This window comes from Zophobas morio, unplaced genomic scaffold (genome assembly GCF_036711695.1).
Source record: "Zophobas morio isolate AGI-343-1 ecotype UQ-CSIRO unplaced genomic scaffold, CSIRO_AGI_Zmor_V1 ptg000006l, whole genome shotgun sequence".
Taxonomy (NCBI): Eukaryota; Metazoa; Arthropoda; class Insecta; order Coleoptera; family Tenebrionidae; genus Zophobas; species Zophobas morio.
In genome coordinates, this window is record NW_026972111.1 from 18,069,580 (window position 1) to 18,091,222 (window position 21,643).

General features: G+C 33.8%; 1 protein-coding gene across 1 annotated transcript in view; it reads right to left on the bottom strand.

Moving 5' to 3' along the window:
• Window positions 1–7,972: 7,972 nt before the first annotated feature.
• LOC135123762 (transcription elongation factor SPT4) overlaps window positions 7,973–21,643 on the bottom strand; it is a 34,617-nt gene continuing 20,946 nt past the window's right edge. Inside the window, exon 5 of the mRNA XM_064048642.1 lies at window positions 7,973–8,184. Within this exon, the coding sequence (XP_063904712.1) occupies window positions 8,066–8,184 (119 nt within the window). The 3' untranslated portion in view covers window positions 7,973–8,065. The remainder of the gene's footprint in view (window positions 8,185–21,643) is intronic.

Genomic DNA, 21,643 nt, shown 5'->3' on the forward strand with positions numbered 1-21,643 from the left:
CCGTTGTCGGGAAGGAGAGGTGTCAAATTTTTTGGAACTATCCGTTCCCGACCGTCAGGCGTATATATGCCAACCAGTAGCGGCTCGTGGTCTTTTCGTTAGGGGAGGCAACATTTTCGTTTCAAAATCAGCAGGTATTAATTAACATGTTCGCAATTACTTTTGTTAAAAGACATATTGTTTATCCGTTTTTATGAAAACAATGCAAATAACTCTGAGTCAGTAACATATTTCTATAAGTATAGATACACTTCTCGAATAAAAAACATTTAATTGCTTCACAAAAACCATCGAGGTGTAAAGACAGGAGAATTTGCTTTATTAGCATTAAATATTAATTCATATGATCTAGGGCTGATTTAAATATATTAATCAGTGCTTTAATAAAGTTCTGCTCAAATCTGGATGAGAGGTTCCTAAATATTTGACATACAATTGTTCGTCGTAAGAAAACCGTGCTTAAGTATTTAAACTTTAAAAAAAATTCTACAATGTCGTTAGAGAATTAGAGATTCTTATATTCCTATCAAATGGAAAACTGACATTTGCATTGTCTTAATGTTTTCAAGTTAACTTAAAAGTTTGAATACCTACATAACTTTGGCAATGCACATGCAGTGAACACCTTTTCTCGCGTTTAATTAATGCACAACTAAATGCACACTAAATGAATTCAGCATCCCTGTTCAGCATTGTGCAGTTTCATCGTGAGATTAAAAAATTCGATCTGATTGGCTTAAGGATGGTAGGCGTTGGTGCCTGCGCTGGCGCTTTGATAAAGCACTGCTTGTTTTATATTGGTTTTAGAATATTAATAAAACCAGCTTCTACAATTATTTGTTTATTCTAATCTCTTACGTATCTAACAACATTCTCTAAGCCTACTTCTATAACACCCCCCTTATTAATTGTAATACATGACAATTAGTACAAAATATAGTCTTTAAATCGCGAGGGTGTTCTTCGTTGTCTCTGACTAACACTTTGCTTTGATACATCTATAAATTTGTCATCATCATTGTCGTCACAGTTAATAATAGGAACGTATTCGTTAAGAGAATCCCTTAAATGTATACTATTTCTTCTCAACAATTGGCCTTTCCTATCTTTTACAATATATGACCTAGGTTCATTACATTTATTTACAATTTTTGTCGACTCCCATTTACCTCCCTTTTGTACGGTAACATTTTGATTGTTCACAAAATTAGGTTTAGCTTTTGTAGTCCTGTCATAGTAGTATTTTGTCTGTTGTTGTTTGGTGTGTAATTTCTTGATTACATTGTTTGGATCAACTGTGTTAAATTCTAAAGTACGTTGAGGAACTGGCAGTTTGGTTTTGATCTTTCGATTAAAAACTAATTCTGCAGGAGATAGACCTACACCAACAATTTTTGTCGATCTGTAAGACATTAAACCTGTTGTTAACTCACAGCTCTTTTTTAAAAGTGACTTGGCTATTTTTACCCCACTTTCTGCAAAGCCATTACTTCTAGGATAATGTGGACTACTTGTTGTTATTTTAAACCCATACTCATCCGAAAATTTTTTGAAACTATAAGAAGAATATGGCATATTATCAGCTATCAGTAAATCCGGTATTTCAAAGTTAGCAAAAAATTTTTTAAACTGTTTTATCAATTCAATTGAGTTTTTCTCTCTAATTGGAACTACATCAAGCCATTTAGAGTAATAGTCAAAAATTATTAAATAATTATTCTTTGCATATTCACATATGTCTGATCCTATTTTAGAAAATGGTCTACCCGGTAAAGGATGACTTATCAATGGTTCTTTTGCATTTGATGAACGATTTGATTCACAAATTTTACAACTTTTAATAAATGTGATAATCTCTTTATCATAATTTGGCCAGTATAATGCTTCTTTTGCTCGACTTAAAGTTTTATTAACACCGAAATGACTTTCATGAAGTAAATTCAACATACTTCTACGTAAACTTGGTGGTACTAACAACCTATTTTTAAACAAAATTATTCCGTCAACAATAGTCAAGTCGTTTCTAACACTGTGATAAAATTTTAAAATTTTGGAATTGTCATCAATATTATGTATTTTATTGGGCCATTCAGTTAAACAATATTCTTTTACTTTATTTAGAACAGGATCTGCTTGAGTTTCCTTTTGAAATGTTACTTTTTTATTCTCTGAAATGTTTACAATTGCATGTATGTTATGTACTACTTCAAGCATCGATTCATCATCCTCCACTGGATCATTTAAATAATTTCTGGACAACAAATCAGCAACATGTAAAAATTTTCCTGGCATATACTCACATTTTATATCATACCGTACCAGTTTTAATTTAATTCTCTGTAACCTAGGAGAAATGATGTCAGCAATTTTTTTATTCATTATTGAAACCAGTGGCTTATGATCAGTACAGATTGTTACTTGCTTGCCATATATATAATTACTAGCGGAACCCGGCAGACGTTGTCCTGCTTGTGTATATATTTACTTTGTATATATGTGGATATAAATGTATGGTCTGGAGCGCAGAATGCGTTGTAGAAAACTGAATAATAAGATAACTCATATTGATGATATTCCATTTATTTTCATTAGTATACACAATGTACACATTTTTGTATTAGTAATTCACGTGAATGAACAAAATTTTTGACTATTGTATTCGCTATATATGCTAGTCCAAAAGGTATAAGGTTATATGACCATTATAAAAGTAGTTGACCGCAAATAAGTACCCCCTTTGTGTGGTTCGTACTAAGCTTACCGGTTGGCAATAAATCGTCTTCTCAACATTTCTTGCTCATATTTAACAGGGCCGGCTTTCAAAGCGAGTGGTGATTTCGGAACCCTCAGCGGCTGCAGGTAGTAAAGAAATAGTGGAGTGGTGGATTTACATATTTAGTGAAAGCCGCCCCTGAACGAAACCACAACAGCCGGTCGAGCTCCATTGGACACGTTATTTACGACCCTAAAACCTTTTCTATTGTAAACAACTTAACTTCGACACAATGGGATGATTTTATGATGGCCATATAACCTTATAGCTTTTGGTTCACTATAACTGAAACAACTTGAACACATTTTAATCAATACTAACATCTATCGTAACGTTAGTGGGTAAACAATATTTTTGGTTTTTCGATTTGGTGTATAGACGTACAAAGTTTTTGGAATTCCTACTCTGGAGCAAGCAACATACAGTTGACCATGCGAAAAACATGGATTTCCTAAATTTAATCTGGCAACGCGCAGAGACTGCCCTTGGGCATTGTTGATTGCCATCGCGAAAGCAAGACGCACAGGAACTGTACCTAGTCGTTTGAATGTAAAGGGCAAATCAGTAGGAACCATTGGAATGCGCGGAATCAGTTTGATTTTTTGGATGGCATTTTCAGTAATCTCTAGTAATTCACTCTTTGTTATTACTGAGGATTGTAGACAGTGAACATCACTAATGATTTTATTTTGCGGTCAATACGATTTTTGTTGTAATACCAACGAAAACAATGCTGTCATTGGTGCCGCCATATATCTAATACTTGCTAACTCTTCAGAAGTAACATAGAAACGGTGTTCACGGACAAAGGGAGACGGAAGATATTGTTTTCTGTCTAGAAAAGTACCGAGGGTCTGTGCGCACGTACACAAAATAGAAGCGAACGTATGAAATGTCAAAACACATCTAGTCACGTTATCGACTAAAAATCAAGCAAGTATGAGTATATGAGCAGTACTGTTTGGTACTATAGAGAGACAAAGAGGTCCGATGTATTGCTCTGCCGTTGTGTTTTCGGACTCTTTTGAGGCCTGATAGCAATATAGTAGTATTAGATATATGTGTGCCGCTGATTCTCAAAGTTCATAATACTTTAACAGAGAGGTTGATGTGCTGCAGTGCCATCTAGTGGCAGGTTACAGCAAAATCGATAACGCGAAAATAATCTCCATGGTCAAATACCAACGTATATCAATTTTCATGAGGATCGGTTGATTGGTACAGAAGTTGATGTGTTGCAGCGCCATCTAGTGGCGAGTTACAGCAAAGTGGATAGGGCGAAAATATTCTCCATAGTCAAATGCCAACGTGTACCAATTTTTATCAGAATCGGTTGAACGGTGTAGAAGTTGATGTGCTGTAGCGCCATCTAGTGGCTAGTTACAGCAAAGCGGATACCACAAAAACCTTCTCCATGAAAAACCACTTACATGTGCCAAATTTCATGGTGATCGGTCAAACGATTTCGGAGTCTATCGATCACAGATATATATATATACCAACATCCATTTTTATATATTAAGATGAAATTTTTTTACTGCAAACGCCATAGCCAAAAACTCTTTTTCAATTTGAGCATAATTTTGCTCTACTGTTGTCATACTACGCGATGCAAACGAGACTGGTCTTCCTTCTTGCAACAAGCAACAACCTAAACCACTCTTAGAAGCATCTGTATGTATCGTTATTTCTTTTTTATCATCAAAATTTGTCAGTACAGGTGCTACAGTAAGCATATTTTTGATTTGATCATAAATATTTTGATGTAGTTCAGTCCATGAAAAAATTATATTATTTTTTAATAAATTTCGCAATGGATCTGTAATTTCTGACAAATTAGGCAAAAAGTTTCGAAAATAATTAAACATGCCTAATACCTTTTGTAAATCTTTCTTATTTTTGGGTTCTTTTAATTGAATTATTGATTTAATCCTATCTGGATCTGGTTGCATGCCATCTTTTGAAAATAAATGACCTAAATATTTAACTTGACTTTTTCTATATTGTACTTTACTTTGATTAAATTTAATATTTAACTTTCTGGCTCTATCAATAACTTTATTGAGTATTGCATCATGTTCTTCTTCAGTCTCCCCTGCAATTAATAAGTCATCAATATATACAGTAACTCCCTCAATGTCTCCAAAATTGTTTGTATTTAATTTTTGAAACAACTCTGGTGCTGTTTTCAGACCAAAGGGTAACCTGTTGAATTGATAATACCCAAACGGACTACTGAATGTACAAATCTGCTGTGATTTATCATCAAGTTGCACGTGATAAAAACCATCTTTAAGATCTAGTACAGTATAGCAAACTTTATTTTTCAATTTTGCAGTTATTTCCTCCATTGTTGGCATAAGGCAATACTCCCTTTCGATATTTTTATTTATATCAGCTGGATGTAGACAAATTCTTAAACTACCATTCGGTTTTTCAACAATAACCAAATTGCTAGCCCATTCAACTGGTCTATTAACTTTACTTATTATACCTTTTTGCTCTAAATCATTTAAAGTCAATTTTAATTTATTTTTAATTGAAATTGGGACTCTTCTAGGTGGTCTGTTAACAGGGATCGCATTTTTTCTTAACAATATTTTATGTACACCCCCAAATTTACCTGTTCCCACAAACAAATCTTTATTTTCATCAAGAAAATTTTCTTCAGTTAATGTTTTTAAATTATTTACTCTCTTGACGAGACCTAACTGAATGCACGCATTTAATCCCAACAAAGGTTGATTATTATTATTACACACATAGAAACTAATCAAGTGTCGTTTACCTTTAACAGTACAGTCCAAGTCAATAAATCCTAAAGGCTTAATTTTATATCCTCCCCATGACTCTAACAACATTTTTGTGTCCCTGACTATCTTATTCATACACTTGACTTGCCTCACTAACTTTTCTGGAATTGTGTTAACCTCCGCCCCAGTATCTAATTTCATTTTCACAACAGAACCGCATAATTTTACATCTTCATACCACGCTTTACCAACAGTGTTAACACCCGAACAATATTTCTTAATGCCTTCCACCATAAGCGTTGCTTCTGAACCACTAGCAGTGAATTCGTCATTCTTAACTTCTCTAACTTCCTTAACTCTACAACAAATTTTAAAGTGATTCATTTTACCACACCGGTGGCACTTCTTTCCAAAAGCAGGACAATTACGAACACAATGCTTTGTTTTACACCTGGTACACAAAAATCTCGTTACTGTTTCTTGTTTCTTCTGACTATCGTCTTGCTGTTTCTTCTTATAAGTTTCTGAACTTGCATTCTTCTTCTGGAGTGCTTCCACAGCTTTCGCTCCTTCTGTCTGCACCGTCTGTATATAGCCCTTGGCTGCTTCATTTGTTCTACACATGGTGACCACATCTGCCAGGGTGACACTTCCTTTAACAATTAACTTTTGCTGTACTTCTTTGTCAGATATTCCAAAGATTATCCTATCTCGTAGCATTTCTTCGGAGTCTTTGAATTCACATCTTTTAACTGCAGTCCTCAAATCATTCACAAAATGATCGAAAGATTCACCACACTCTTGTTTTCGATTGTAAAACAAGAATCTTTCATAGACTATGCTTTTCCTAGGATTAACATACTTCATAAACTCTTCCACGACCGTTTTATATACTTTCTTCTGTGCGTCTGTCAACTCAAAGTTACTGTATATTTCAATACCCTCTTCTCCCAATACATTAAGGAGTATGGCAATTTTTACTGGATCCTCTTTTAGGCTTCCACCACTTGCCAACATATAAACTTCAAATTGACGTATAAATTTTGTGAAATTTTCCTGCACATTTCCTTCAAAACTAAACTTTCTCGGCGGTTTGATATCCATTTTCTTCAACTATAATTATTCGTTCATCAAACTACTGCACCGACTGCGCCATGTTTTATATTGGTTTTAGAATATTAATAAAACGAGCTTCTACAATTATTTGTTTATTCTAATCTCTTACGTATCTAACAACATTCTCTAAGCCTACTTCTATAACACTGCTGACTATTGTCTTTCTCAAAAACATATTAGCATCACTGACTAATCATGCTGAAGATATCCGTCTATCTGAGGCATGTCTCTGTCTGAAGCTAGCCTACACGGTGATGATCAGCACTTATTCCTGTCGAAAGCGCGTACTTCAAAGTATGTTACCAAGACGCGTTTTAACAAATCAGTGTTCTATAAAAGTTATTTGCAATATTCAATATATCTTTAAAATATATTTGAAGTTGACATATATTAAAACAAAAAACCATACAAAAAACTAATAGTCATTTTTCCAGGGGAGGCACTGCCTCCCATGACGAGCTGCCACTGATGCCAACAAACGTGATATGGTCCTCATCGATAAAGAACGCAAGACTATGCACGTCATCGAGTTCTCTGCTCCGGTAGCGGTTACGCTGCTATCGGAATTGAAGAGCATTCCAGCTTGCAGGAACTCTGCGAAGATACTGTTAGGCCGGATGCAGCAAGCTGTCATCCTTGGTTCGTTGCGTCTGTTTAGAGCACATGATTGCGGAAGAAGGTAACTGCAGAAAAAAAAAACTTCCTTTTTATTGTACTGGTGCGGTTGCAGTGAAGAGTCGGAACTCACTGTGACCCCGTCCAGGTTTTAGTAAAAAAAATATTAATAACAAGTTTGTTATACTTCACTTTAAAAATAGATACCTACAATTTTAAAGAGGAATTTTATTTTCAAAACTCACAAAAACTGAATCACTTGACCAGAACTTTCAAGCAGGCAATTTTTTGTTTGAATGTACAAACTTTGGATGAGCGGTGGCTTAAATGAACCTGACACCACCTCACTCTCTACTGTACCCCTGTGACGAATTCCAACACTTTTCCTTCTCAGAAGCCGCCGAAATCGACCGCGTAACTTCAGCCTTTCTCGAAAGTACTTGAGCCGGGCTTGATGGTTCGTTCCACTTTACGGAACTCTTAAGGATAAGTAAGCTTTAAGAATGCTGGTGCAAGTAGCCATAAGGGATGAGAAAAAAAAAAAAAATAGACACAAATTTGCAGCGAAGGAAGTTGAAAAACGGAAGAGAGGTAGACCAAGCAAAATTTGGAAGGAAGAAGCATGGGTAGCAGCGAAGAAAAGTTGAACAAGTTGGAAAGAACTATAGAATTAATATCAAACTATAATCAAGGTAAAAATATGAATAAAATAGGATACATTCATACTTGTTTATAAAAACATACAGTAATTACATGTTCGTTTTAACTTCTTAATGATATTGTAACAAATAATGTTATTCTATACATTCTAACGCTGACTTGTATCTCTTGGCCTATACACAATTCCACGACTCTTCATTTCCCGTATTATTCCAGCTGGTAGCCGACCTGATACGGATATTGCATAGACTCCTTTACAGAATCGATCTGAAACATGAGAAAATTACTGGAAATGATAAAAAATAAACTAGATTATTATTATTAGGACCCCCCACTGATCGGCATTCAGGCAAGACTTAGTACGTACGAAGATCACGGTTGTAGAATAGATAGGTTTGTACACTAATGGAAGGAAAGGACACGTACAGCTAGCACCTCTACCTTGTTGAGCGGTAATCATTTTAGTTACTTTGGGGATTTTCGTTTACGTTGCTTTATGAACAATACAAAATTTTGTAAATGACATTTGATCGGAATCGATAAGTCCGATTTCTTTTATTAATTACATCGGTTATAAACAGATGCCTATAGAGTTCTGTGTCTTTCTATGGTGTCTTTAAAACGTCAAAAACCAGGCGACGCGATCGGCAATTGGCGTCGCGTCGCGTCGCTAATTTTTTTAGCATACATTTGCATAATATGCAAATGTATGCTAGTGTATCAACCTATTCTACAACCGTGACTAAGACCAACTAATGATATGCATTAATCAGATAAATTAATAAGAAACTTTTAAGATCCTAGAATTACAGCATACAAATTCGTCTGCTATTATTCTCTAATCTCACTCCATCTCTAAAAGACTAGCCTAACTACCGATCATTTATCCGCGCATCACTTGAAATGTGAGCTACACTACTTTGAACTACTGGTGCTAACTTATTCTGACTGACATGATCAGATTGTTCAAGAAACTTGCGAACAATAAGGTAGAATTGAAATTTTCTCAAGACTTAGCATTGCTTTTATTTCTATTGATAAATTGCATCTATTTTGAAATGTTGGTGTGATATGTTTGTATTATGTTGTGTGTGTTGTATGAACAGCAATATTAATGAGAATGGCTTCATTGGTGTGTTTCTTTATAAGTATGATATCTGGTCTGCTGGATGTAATGTTTCTGTTTGTAAGTTTGTATTTTGCGATTTGAATATAGCTTGTATTTGGTGTTTTCAAGGAATGGAGATGGAATATAAGTGTAATAGGGTGTTGTATCTTGGATGAAGTTTAGATTTGTTTCTAAGTCTTTGTGAATGATTGCGTTGTCGTGTCTAGCTTTGTAGTCAGTTTGTGCCAGGATGCTACAGGATCTAGTTATCTGCTGGGTCGTTTCGGATTTTTCTTTACAAAGTCGACAACAATCGTTTCTTATATTTAGGTTTTTGATTATGTATGTTTTGTAATTCTTGGTGTTGATTATTTGGTCTTGAATAGCAAACAAAAACCCTTCTGTTTCGGCATATAAATTTGATTTTTTTAGCCACATCACAAAAAGACAATCTAAATGTGTGTATGAAGAATATCGCAGATGTATGTCTGATGATAAGATTCGAGACCTGAGGCAACGGTTTCCGGAATAAAATTTGACGAAATTCCGAGTTAAGCATGTGTTTAATTTATTTAAACATAGCGGTAGTCTTCCTGAACCAAAAAGAGTTCGTAATAACCGGGTAACAGGAATTCGGGAGACGGTGGCAGCAGTTGTCAATGAAATAAACGAAAAAAGATTACAACCAATGAATTTTGAGCAACGGAATATGTATTCTACAATAAACGTAAATACAAAATTTGAGAAAAAATCGGCCGAAAAATAAATGAGAAATAATCACTGAAAGTCTTAGGTGAAACACCCAGTACAAGTATGCAGTGCTCTTCAACTGTTAAAATAAGTGCGCAAAATGGGTTGGAGTTTTGAGCGATTTTGACATCTTTTAATGACTGTACGAAGGAGCCTTAATATTTTTTTCCCCTCCTGACATGTAAACAAAACATTCACACACCTTTGACATGCCGCGTAACAATGACTTTACGCACCAAATATCAATTTACCGTTGTTTTACCGCCTTTGGGTGCCAAAGTAGCTCAATCGAGTTTGTATTTACTTGAGTAACAAGGCACTCGTAGATCAAATAGTATCTGAACAACCTGCACTCATTATCAACGGAATTGAAATTAAAAGTCTCCCATCTTCTGTCGTGCTTAAGTATGATGATACTAACTATATACTTCTCTTAAGTTTCGACGATGTCTGCTTTAAATGTAAACTGTAGACCAAGTTTATCCCAGTAATAAACGACAAACTACTAACGATGATCCAAATGAAGTAACTCCTTTGGATCTGACTCAAATGTTCCGTGATAAAGATGCTCGTGAAAAGAGAAAGCCCAAAAAATGAAAATTAGTGACTCACTTGAAGTCTCACGCCTACATCTGAACTGTTGTCACCTGTTAGACAATTAATTGATAATTCTGGGGTATAGTATCCGGTCGACTTCAACCAGTTTGTAGAGTTTATGGATAAGGTGATAGGAGATAGCAACGTGATGGATCTTATTAACAAATACACAATTGATGTACAGGGAATGTTAAATTTGTTATATGACGTATACCCTCTTGTAGAGCACAAAAGCATAAAAAATAAATGTTTAAAAGCCCCACGTAAACTGAAAAAGGCAAACTTTGTAGATCAAACATCACCTGATCCCGTTTCTCCAACAGAGTCGTTTCTAATTTCTCCTCTTCAAGATGAATACTAATAAGTTTTCTCAAGCATTTTGTAACCCTTTAATAGCATATACTAACATAGCATCTTTACCTGCAAAATATGATGAATTCTGTTCTTTTGTTGCCTCGAATAAACCCGCAATATTTATAATCACTGAAAGTTGGTTAAATGTAGTAATACCCGATTCTCTATACTCTTTACCAGGTTATTCAATATACAGGGCTGACCGAAAAGGTAGACGTGATGGGGGTGTATGTATCTATGTATATCATTCGATTACTTCTGCATTCAAAGTCACTCCTCTTGATGTCAACATTGATAATATGGAAACTCTCTTTCTAAATTTCAAAATTAACACTAGTTCGCTTCTACTTGGGTGTATTTATAGGCCTTCATCTACTGTTATTAATGATGACTTAGTGTTATTTAATACTCTGGATCGCTTATTTGAAAAATACACTCATTTATTGCTATTTGACGATTTTAATATGCCGGAAATAAACTGGATGTCTTGTCTGTCAAATCCTCGCTCCACTTCAGAGCAATTGCTAGAAAAATTATTGCAGAACTCGCATCTTGTTCAGATGACAAATCAACCGACGAGGTATAGACAAAACCAAGATCCATCCAGATTAGATCTTATTCTATCATCTGACGAAAATCTATTCACAAACATACAGTATTTAGTACCATGTAGTTATTTCAGGAGAACTACAGTTATGCTACAAAGTAATACCGCATACGGACGTCAAAAATAAATCCATCATTAACTTTGCTGAAGTTAACTCCGAATTTGTTAATCTAGACTGGACTTCAATCTTATCGAGCTCAAACATTTTGGAAAATTGGGCCGTTTTCAAAATTACCTTCAACATGGTAGTAGCAAAACATACGGTAATATTTACATAAAAAAAATCTGGTACAAAGCCGTGGATCAACTCGAGAATATTAAAAATGGTTAAGGAAAAACGTCGCCTTTGGAAAATTTACAAACGTTCTAGAAATCAAAGTGATTATGTATCACACCGAACATATTCGAATAGATTGTCGAATACAATAAAGAAAGCTAGAATTTCATTTGAAAATAACGTTGCTAAGTCAAAGGATCCCAAACTTCTGTACAAATATATAAGGTCAAGTATTAACGGATTGGCAGAAACTCCACAACTCAAAAATTATAACAATTACTGATAATTATGTTACTGCCGAGGATTTCGCGGACAGTTTTTCAGCAAAGTACTTGGTCGAACCACCTATTCATTCTTCGTTGACCTCTGATTCCATTGTCCATTCTTCTATTCTCATGGATGTCGAATTCTCGGAGGGCAACATATCAAAAAAAAATTGGTCTAAAGAGTTTAGACAGGACTTCCCTCGCTGTCGGAAACTTGACGACTGCATGCCTATTGTGTTTTTTTTCTCATTACATTTTTGTAGTGGGAATTTAAAAAAAAATTGCGATGACGTCATCAACATTTTTGCAAGGACACGTATATCAGTTGGGATAGATGTAGTGTAATACTAAGAAAAATCTCCCTTATTTTGATTTAATATCGAAAAACCACCCTAATTTTCAATCGAAAATTCTCACGTCAAAATATTTGCTTTTTTTTAAAAGTCGGTGTGCCTTTTGTTCGTTGAAATCTCTACTTTCTGATGGTATAAAAATAGTATACATTACTATGGCAAATTTTCACAGGAAATCCAAAAATCAAAAAACTCGAATTCGAATTTTTTTTTAATCATGTAAAATTTTGAGCTATTTATTAAAATTTACACTTTAATTACTCGAAAAAAGTAAGATTCCATGTTACACTGATAAACTCAATAATTTAAAATCCAAGAAACAAACGCCTTCTGTTGGTGGGAGATTTGTCAATATGAAAGATGATTTAATTCTTGCCAATTAGAGATTTTCGAAATCTTAATCAGTGTTATATTGTCATTTTTACATTTATAAATATATTTGACTAATTGTAATCCATTTTTTGCGATATCTTCTTTGTTTGCATGTTTTTATAAAACATATTGGCCAAATTAGACAAATTTTTATCGTCTAACTAGCAGACCCAGCAAACGTTTTTTTGCCATATAAATCATTTCTAGTGAATATTTTAGTAGTTAAATAAAAAAAAATTGGTCTAAAGAGTTTAGACAGTACTTCCCTCGCTGTCGGAAACGTGACGACTGCATGCCTATTATGTTTTTTTTTCGCAGTGGATTTCAAAGAATTCGGTTTTGTAGTTCCTGAGTAAATCAATAAAATAAATTTACGCATTCATTAATTTTTTTGAGTCACCCTGTATATGCAAATCCAAAAAAACATCAATGGAGTGATAAATCACAAGTACAGACTCATCATATTTTGTACAGTTTAGATAGGATTTATTCGGCAAACTTTCGAGCTGACGTCATCAATTTTTTGGAGGGGTAAGCAAATGTATTTTGACTAAACATTTATTATGCTCTTTATGACCTTAAAACATCTGCAAGATTTCAGAGCATTCGGTTTTGTAGTTCCTGATTAAATCAATAAAATATATTTACGCATTCATTAATTTTTTTGAGCCACCCTGTATATGCAAATCCAAAAAATATGAATGGAGTGATAAGTTACAAGTACAGACTCATCATATTTTGTACAGTTTAGATAGGATTTATTCGGCAAACTTTCGAGCTGACGTCATCAATTTTTTGGAGGGGATAAGCAAATATATTTTGACTAAACATTTATTATGCTCTTTATAACCTTAAAACATCTGCAAGATTTCAAAGCATTCGGTTTTGTAGTTTCTGAGTAAATCAGTAAAATAAATTTACGCATTCATTAATTTTTTTGAGTCACCCTGTATATGCAAATCCAAAAAATATGAATGGAGTGATAAGTTACAAGTACAGACTCATCATATTTTGTACATTTTAGATATGATTTATTCCACAAACTTTTGAGCTGACGTCATCAAGTTTTTGGAGGGGATAAGCAAATATTTTTTGACTAAAGATTTATGATGCTCTTTATAGCCTTAAAACATCTGCAACATTTCAAAGCATTCTGATTAGCAGATTAAAAATTAAATTTCAAAATGTTGTTTTATAATTTTGATTTTTTTTTCCAAAAATCTGGACGTTTCGGGTGAAAAGTCGATTCAGAGTTGTAAACTACATGTGTAGGACTATGTTATTTTATACAATTGAAAACCCATTTACTATGTACAATTTTGAAGTGACGTCATCGCATTAGTGGTGGGGATGATTAGACAAATTTTGGTTAGCGTTTTACCATCTACATGATATTCTTAATATAAGTACAAAATTTCAAAATAATCGGTCGAGTACTTTCGGAGATTATCTGTCTAATAAAAATCCGGGACAACAGACGGACAGACGGACAGACGGACGGACAGACGGACAGACGGACGGACAGACGGACAGACGGACAGACGGACGGACAGACGGACAGACGGACAGACAGACGGAAATGGGAGACCTATTTCTTCGTCTTCTAGGGGTCATGAAAGATCGAGAAAACGTAAAAGTAGAGAGTCGGCCGACGGACTCGATTACAATACTTCCTTTGCTTACGCTCGGGAAGTAATATTTTAGTAGTTAAATAAAAAATTAAATCAAAATAAATAAATTATAATTAAATTAAATTATAAATTATACATCAAAATTTATCGTATGACAATGATTATATTTAACGGCCATCTTGACCCTATTGCGTATCTGTGGTTGAAAGTAAAGATACTAATATCGTTACTACAAAATGGGGGTTGGTGGTAGAAGGGTGAAAATTTAGGGTTATATGTATTTTTTGAAGCCAAATCTTAAAAAAAATAAAAATAACAAATTTTGTCCAAAAAATGAAAAAAAATGTTTGGGTGGGCCACCCTTATCACCTAGGGATATAAAAAATAGTTTACGACCTATTCTCAGACCTACCGAATATAGAAAAAAATTTTTATGAAAATCAGTCAAACCGTTTCGGAGGAGTTTGGTTACACACACTGTGACACGAGAATTTTATATACAGGTGACTGCGAAATATATGCAAATATTTTAACCACGGCATCCCCCACCCTAGTAGAGCCGAAATATAGAAAAAACAAATTAAAAATCGAATGGGGCAAAACCCCCATGACCACCCTCGATACGAAGGCACTGAGCCACCTTGTAAACAGAATTGGAAAAACGTTTGAATAAAAACGACCTAAACACTTTCAGTTTCAATTAAAAGTAAAACCTACTTTTTGCTGCTTATCATTCGTTCATTCATTTACTCATTCATCGTTAAAGGTCAGTGTGAAAGTTTTTTGATAATTTTGATTTTGACTGATGTTTGGTCCTTGTCACAACGATTTTACATTGTTTATTGGAACAGAAATAAGAGCAACTTATAATGCTACTACCTTTTTACAAGAAATGTTGAAAATGTTGTCCTTGACTAGCAATTCAAGCGTCAGAGCGTCGCAAAAGGTTTGTTGATAGGTAAAAAAACACCGGAGTAGCGGCTGCCACTTTCACTTGTTGAAGCTCTTCGATTATTTCTGGACACTGTTGATTTCCACAAACGAATTGTTTCATCCCTCGGATTTTTATTAGACAGATAATCTCCGAAAGTACTGGACCGATTGTTGTGAAATTTTGTACTTATATTACGAATATCATGTAGATGGTAAAACGCTAACCAAAATTTGTCTAATCATCCCCACCACTAATGCGATGACGTCACTTCAAAATTGTACATAGTAAATGATCTTAAATTGTATAAAATAACATAGTCCTACACATGTAGTTTACGTCTCCGAATTGAGTTTTTACCCGAAACGTCCAGATTTTTGGAAAAAAAATCAAAATTATAAAACAACATTTTGCAATTTAATTTTGAATCTGCGAACCCGAATGTTTTGAAATGTTGCAGATGTTTTAAGGCTCTAAAGAGCATCATAAATCTGTAGTCAAAATATATTTGGTTATCCCCTCCAAAAACTTGATGACGTCAGCTCAAAAGTTTGTCGAATAAATGCTATCTAAAATGTACAAAATATATGCGTCTGTACTTGTGATATATCACTCCATTCATATTTTTTGGATTTGCATATACAGGGTGACTCGAAAAAATTAATGAATGCGCAAAATTTATTTTACTGATTTACTCAGGAACTACAAAACCGAATGCTTTGAAATCTTGAAGATGTTTTAAAGTTATCATAAGCATGTACATTTTTTATCAAAATGTATTTGCTCTTCCCCCCTAAAAAATTTATGACGTCACTCCAATCTAAAATGTACAAAATATCTGTACTTCTGATTTATCATTGCAATCGTATTTTTTGGATTTGCATATACAGGGTGACTCAAAAAAATTAATGAATGCGTCAATTTATTTTAATGATTTAATCAGGAATTACAGAACCGAATGCTGTGAAATCTTGGAGATGTTTTAAAGTTATCATAAGCAAGGTAAATTTTTTATCAAAATTTATTTGCTCATCCCCCCTAAAAAAATTGATGACCACACCCTAAAATTTGGTGAATAAATCCTATCTAAAATGTACAAAATATGATGAGTCTGTACTTGTGATTTTTCTTTGGATTTGCATATACAGGGTGACTCAAAAAAATTAATGAATGCGTGAATTTATTTTATCGGTTTAATCAGGAATTACAAAACCGAATGCTTTGAAATCTTGGAGATATTTTAAAGTTATCATAAGCATGGTAAACTTTTGTGCAAAATGTATTTGTTCATCCCCCCTAAAAAAATTGATGACGTCACCCCTAAATGTTGCTGAATAAATCCTATCTAAAATGCAAAAAATATGATGAGTTTGTACTTGTGATTTATCATTCTATTCATATTTTTTAGGTTTGGTTAAGAGGTGGCTAAAAAAATTAATGAAGTCAATTTATTTTATTGATTAAATTAAAGGCAACACTTATTAACTATTAGTATTACATTGGACCAACCCAATTTGGTAGACACAAAATTAAAAAGTAAAAACTCGGTTGAAACATACGGGTAGCACGCTTATTTACATTTACTTTAACATTACAGACATACATTTGTTTTGTGCGCTGACTAGGTTCCGCGAATGGGGTATAGACATGTTTATAATCAACCAATTGTGAATTCCACCGTCAAAAATTAAAATAAAACCCAATGTTTTATATAATAAGCGGAAGTCGAAGCAATAAAAATCTCTAGACGACCATCGGTTTTGTTTACAGTTTCTCTGTTTGACTCTCACGTATACAGTCTCAGCAAGTGTTACGCTTGTCGTCTTAAATTAAGAATGCTTATATATAAACGATTTTCAGTTGCCTCTCCTAGTACACGCCAGCGCCGTATACGTGAGTAAATTGTTTCGTTATTTTATTGATTATTACAAATCAATATTCAAACGACCCAATTCTTTTCCCGAAAATTTGGGAATACAATAATTTTATTCTTAGTATTACACTACATCTATCCCAACTGATATACGTGTCCTTGCAAAAATGTTGATGACGTCATCGCAATTTTTTTTTAAATTCCCACTACAAAAATGTAATGAGAAAAAAAACACAATAGGCATGCAGTCGTCAAGTTTCCGACAGCGAGGGAAGTACTGCCTAAACTCTTTAGACCAATTTTTTGCATTTCCTGTGAAAATTTGCCATAGTAATGTATAATTTTTTACACCTTCAGAAAGTAGAGATTTCAGCGAACAAAAAGCACACTGATTTTTTTAAAAAAGCTTTTTTGACGTGAGAATTTTCGATTGAAAATTAGGGTGGTTTTTCCATATTAAATCAAAATAAGGGAAACAAATAAATATTTTGAATCAAAAAAATTACAGTGAGTTTGGGATACAAATAGGTAAGTTTTCACCAAATTTCGTTAAAAAAATTTTTTTGTGGGAGATAAAAATAAAAAACCAAAAACTCGGTTATTTGCATTTTTCGCATAAATTTTGAGGTTATGTAAAGAAAGTGTAAATACAAAAGTTGTAGATCTTTTCATTACCTACAACTTTGCCATTTAACTTTTTTCGATAGGACTTATAGTTTTGCCGGAAATCGTGATAAACCGTTTTCTACCCTTAAAAGCTCACCCTCTTCCACTTCCCGACCTTAGATCGCGCGTAAATTATTTTTCCTTTTATTTTCTTCCTTTTCCAATGGGTATCATCCTGTTCTAAACTTTTTTCTTCTCAAAAATAATCGGCCCTGGCCTATTAGGCAATATGCTTAATGACTAAGGTTTTAGGTATTATGCATAATTCCTGTTCCTATGTTAGTTATTATCAATATTACCTAAATGTTTCCGTTATTGTGCATAATAACTGAAAAATTCAGTTATTACGCATAATTCCTAATGTTTCCGGTTATTAGCATGTTTGCGCAAAACAGTTTCTTATACAGTTTTCCTTATGCTTACACTTATAATTTATAATTATAGTTATAAGTATAATTGTAACAGTTATGCTGACGGCTTAGGACCTTACATTGGCAAGCAGAACTGACTTTCTGGCACGTAAATTGATTAAATTTTGACATGAATTATTTAGGGCGACTTGTGGCAATACAGAAGATGTTCAGAACTACTCAGTGTATCAGTTAATACAAAAAGAGTTTCTTTTTCAGTTGCGACATAATTAGAGTTCTAAATGACACTGATTGACATTGCAAAAAAAATTCTATTGTTGTCAATATAAGATGTAAGTTATAAGGATAAGTGTAAGCATAAGGAAAAATTTATAAGAAAATGGTTTGCGCAAACACGCTATTATGCATAACTGATAAGTTTAGTTATTACGCATAATTCCTAAAATGTCTAGTTATTATGCATAATAACGGATTTTGGATATTAGGTATTATAACATATCTACAGCCGACTTACGAAAGCATATTCGATCACCATGTGCGTTTTATGCTGATGATTTTAAAATCTATAACTCGTCCTGTAAACTAAATATAATTGCGACGGATATATTAGCTGTGACGGAGTGGAGTAAAAAATGGCTCATTCCTTTGAACATTAGCAAATGTGTTGTCTTGCACATTGGCCCCCTTAATCCTAGAGCTGACTACTTCATACATGGTGTTCCACTGACTAAAGTAGATGCACAGAACGACTTAGGAGTAACAATTACCGCCGATTTAACGTGGTCACAACATATCTCTAAAGGAGTAAGTAAAGCCAACAAAATGGTATATCTATTAAGACGTACGTTTAAAAATCCTAACCATGACACAGTTGCAAAACTACACAAAACATACGTAAGGGCAATCTTAAGAGTATTCCAATTTAGTGTGGTATCCAATTTTAGTTAGGGATAGTGATCTGTTAGAAGGCGTTCAGAGGCGCATGACTCGATTACCTTATGGCATTTTGCGACCTTCGTATGAACAGAGACTCGTAATCATGAAGTGCCCTACATCGGGTCAAAGAAGAATAAGAGGAGACGTCATTGCAACATTTATTGCACTCGTATTAAATGGTCCTCCGACGAACAGTATGTTTAGTTTGAATTCTGATGCGCGTACTAAAGGTCATTAGTTCAAGCTCCAGAAAGAAGCGTTTCGCACCAGAGCCCGCCAGATCTTCTTCTCGAATCGTATTTTCGATACATGAAACTCTCTGCCATTACGAGTAGTATTTAGCCCAAGTGTACTTAGTTTCAAGAAAAATTTTGATCATTTTATGAATACGTAAACTGTTTGTATTGTAATAATTGTATTTGTTGAATTTAATAAAGTTAAGAACTATCGTTACTCACGCGGGCATAACGGAGTGTGAGCTCTCTGCTCGAGCGTGTAATAATAATAATAATAATATGCATTAGCCTCTAGAAGCTCTAATAAAAAAAGTTCTGTATAAATAGTAAAAGAAAACATACTAGAACACTGAAACATTTTTTGTAATCCAGGTTCAGGTGGAATCGGTATTTTGGGTTGCGTATTTTAAAAACATAAATGGATCATCTTAGCTGAATAACCCTGTATGTATTTTTACATATTTTGATTGAGCTCTTCTTAGGCTTTACAAACAGTTTACTTTGGAAATTCCACTGTGACGTTGCCACGTTATTCCAATTTTCTCGAATATTTTTGGCAATGGAAGGATTTACAAAAAAAATCACAATAAACTTACTTTCAAAGTTTGCCTTACAATATTTTGTGGAAGGATAAATAAAAGTACGTGCTTAGTTGTGGTATGAACTAAATCAAATTTGAATATACCGGGTGTGTTTATAAATAAAATCTAAAATTACAATTTTCAAATATTATTATTAAAGTTAAAGTTGAACACCAACAGGCGCTAACCCAATTACGGTGTCCATACGAGAATATGAAGATATACTTAATACTAACTAAAATTAATCATTAATTAGAACTTAATCCGTTAAATTACAGACATCAACATTAATGGTTTTTAAAATAATCCATAAAATAATTTTCTTTTCAAGTTATTCTTATTGTCAAAATGAACGTCGATATCTGGGATGTGTTTCACCATTTCGTTGTATATCACCTGCGTCCAAGATAAAGGAGAATTCATTAAAGAATTAGTTCTACTCTCTTCAATATAAAATAAATCTTTACTTCTAGATCTATATGTTTGTGCTTTGTAATTAATTTGTGTCAATAATTGAGGACTATTAATTGCTCCACAATATCGATATTTCGTTGTTTTCAAATGGAACACCATGTATTTTATTACTGTATCTTACTATATTTTTTATTCTCATTTTACCCATATGTCGATGTGTCTTAAAAGTAAAAAAATCGCAGTAATTATCAACTTTGAAAACAGAAAATCCTTGGCAAAAGAGCATAAAAATTGGTCTAAAGAGTTTAGACAGTACTTCCCTCGCTGTCGGAAACTTGACGACTGCATGCCTATTGTGTTTTTTTTCTCATTACATTTTTGTAGTGGGAATTTAAAAAAAAATTGTGATGACGTCATCAACATTTTTGCAAGGACACGTATATCAGTTGGGATAGATGTAGTGTAATACTAAGAATAAAATTATTGTGTTCCCAAATTTTCGGGAAAATGAATTGGGTCGTTTTGAATATTGATTTCTTATAATCAATAAAATAACGAAACAATTTACTCACGTATACGGCGCCGGTGTGTAATATCTAGAGAGCGGATTTCTGTCGGGCTAGGCAAGGCCAAACTCGGTACGGCTCGCACGGGATGCGAATTCATTGCCGTTGCGGACTGCACTTCGTTTATTTGAGATTAGAATAACGTTGTTTCGTTGCACTCTGCTGTTAATTCCCGTTCTCATTTACTTAGCCGTTTGATTAATAAATCGTTAATTATATTTATGGAATCCAGCACGTCCCCCCCTATAATCGTGACGTAGCCCGACAGAAATCCGCTGTCTAGTAATATGAGGGGCAACTGAAAATCGTTTATGTATAAACATTCTTAATTTAAGATGACAAGCGTAACAGCATACGTGAGAGTCAAACAGAGAAACTGTAAACAAAACGACCATCGGTTTTATTGCTTCGACTTCCGCTTATTATTAAAACATTGCATTTTATTTTAATTCTTGACGGTGAAATTCACAATTGGTTGATTATAAACATGTCTATTTCGCATTCGCGGAACCAAGTGACCGCATAAAACAAATGCAGGTCTGTAATGTTAAAGTCGATGTAAATAAGCGTGCTACCCTTATGTTTCAACCGAGTTTTTCCTTTAACAAATTTTGTGTCTACCAAATTGGGTTGGTTGGGGTGTAATACTAATAATAAGTGTTGCCTTTAATTTAATCAATAAAATAAATTGACTTCATTAATTTTTTTGAATCACCTCTTAAGAAAATCTAAAAAATATGAATGGAATGATAAATCACAAGTACGAACTCATCATATTTTTTGCATTTTAGATAGGATTTATTCAGCAAAATTTAAGGGTGACGTCATCAATTTTTT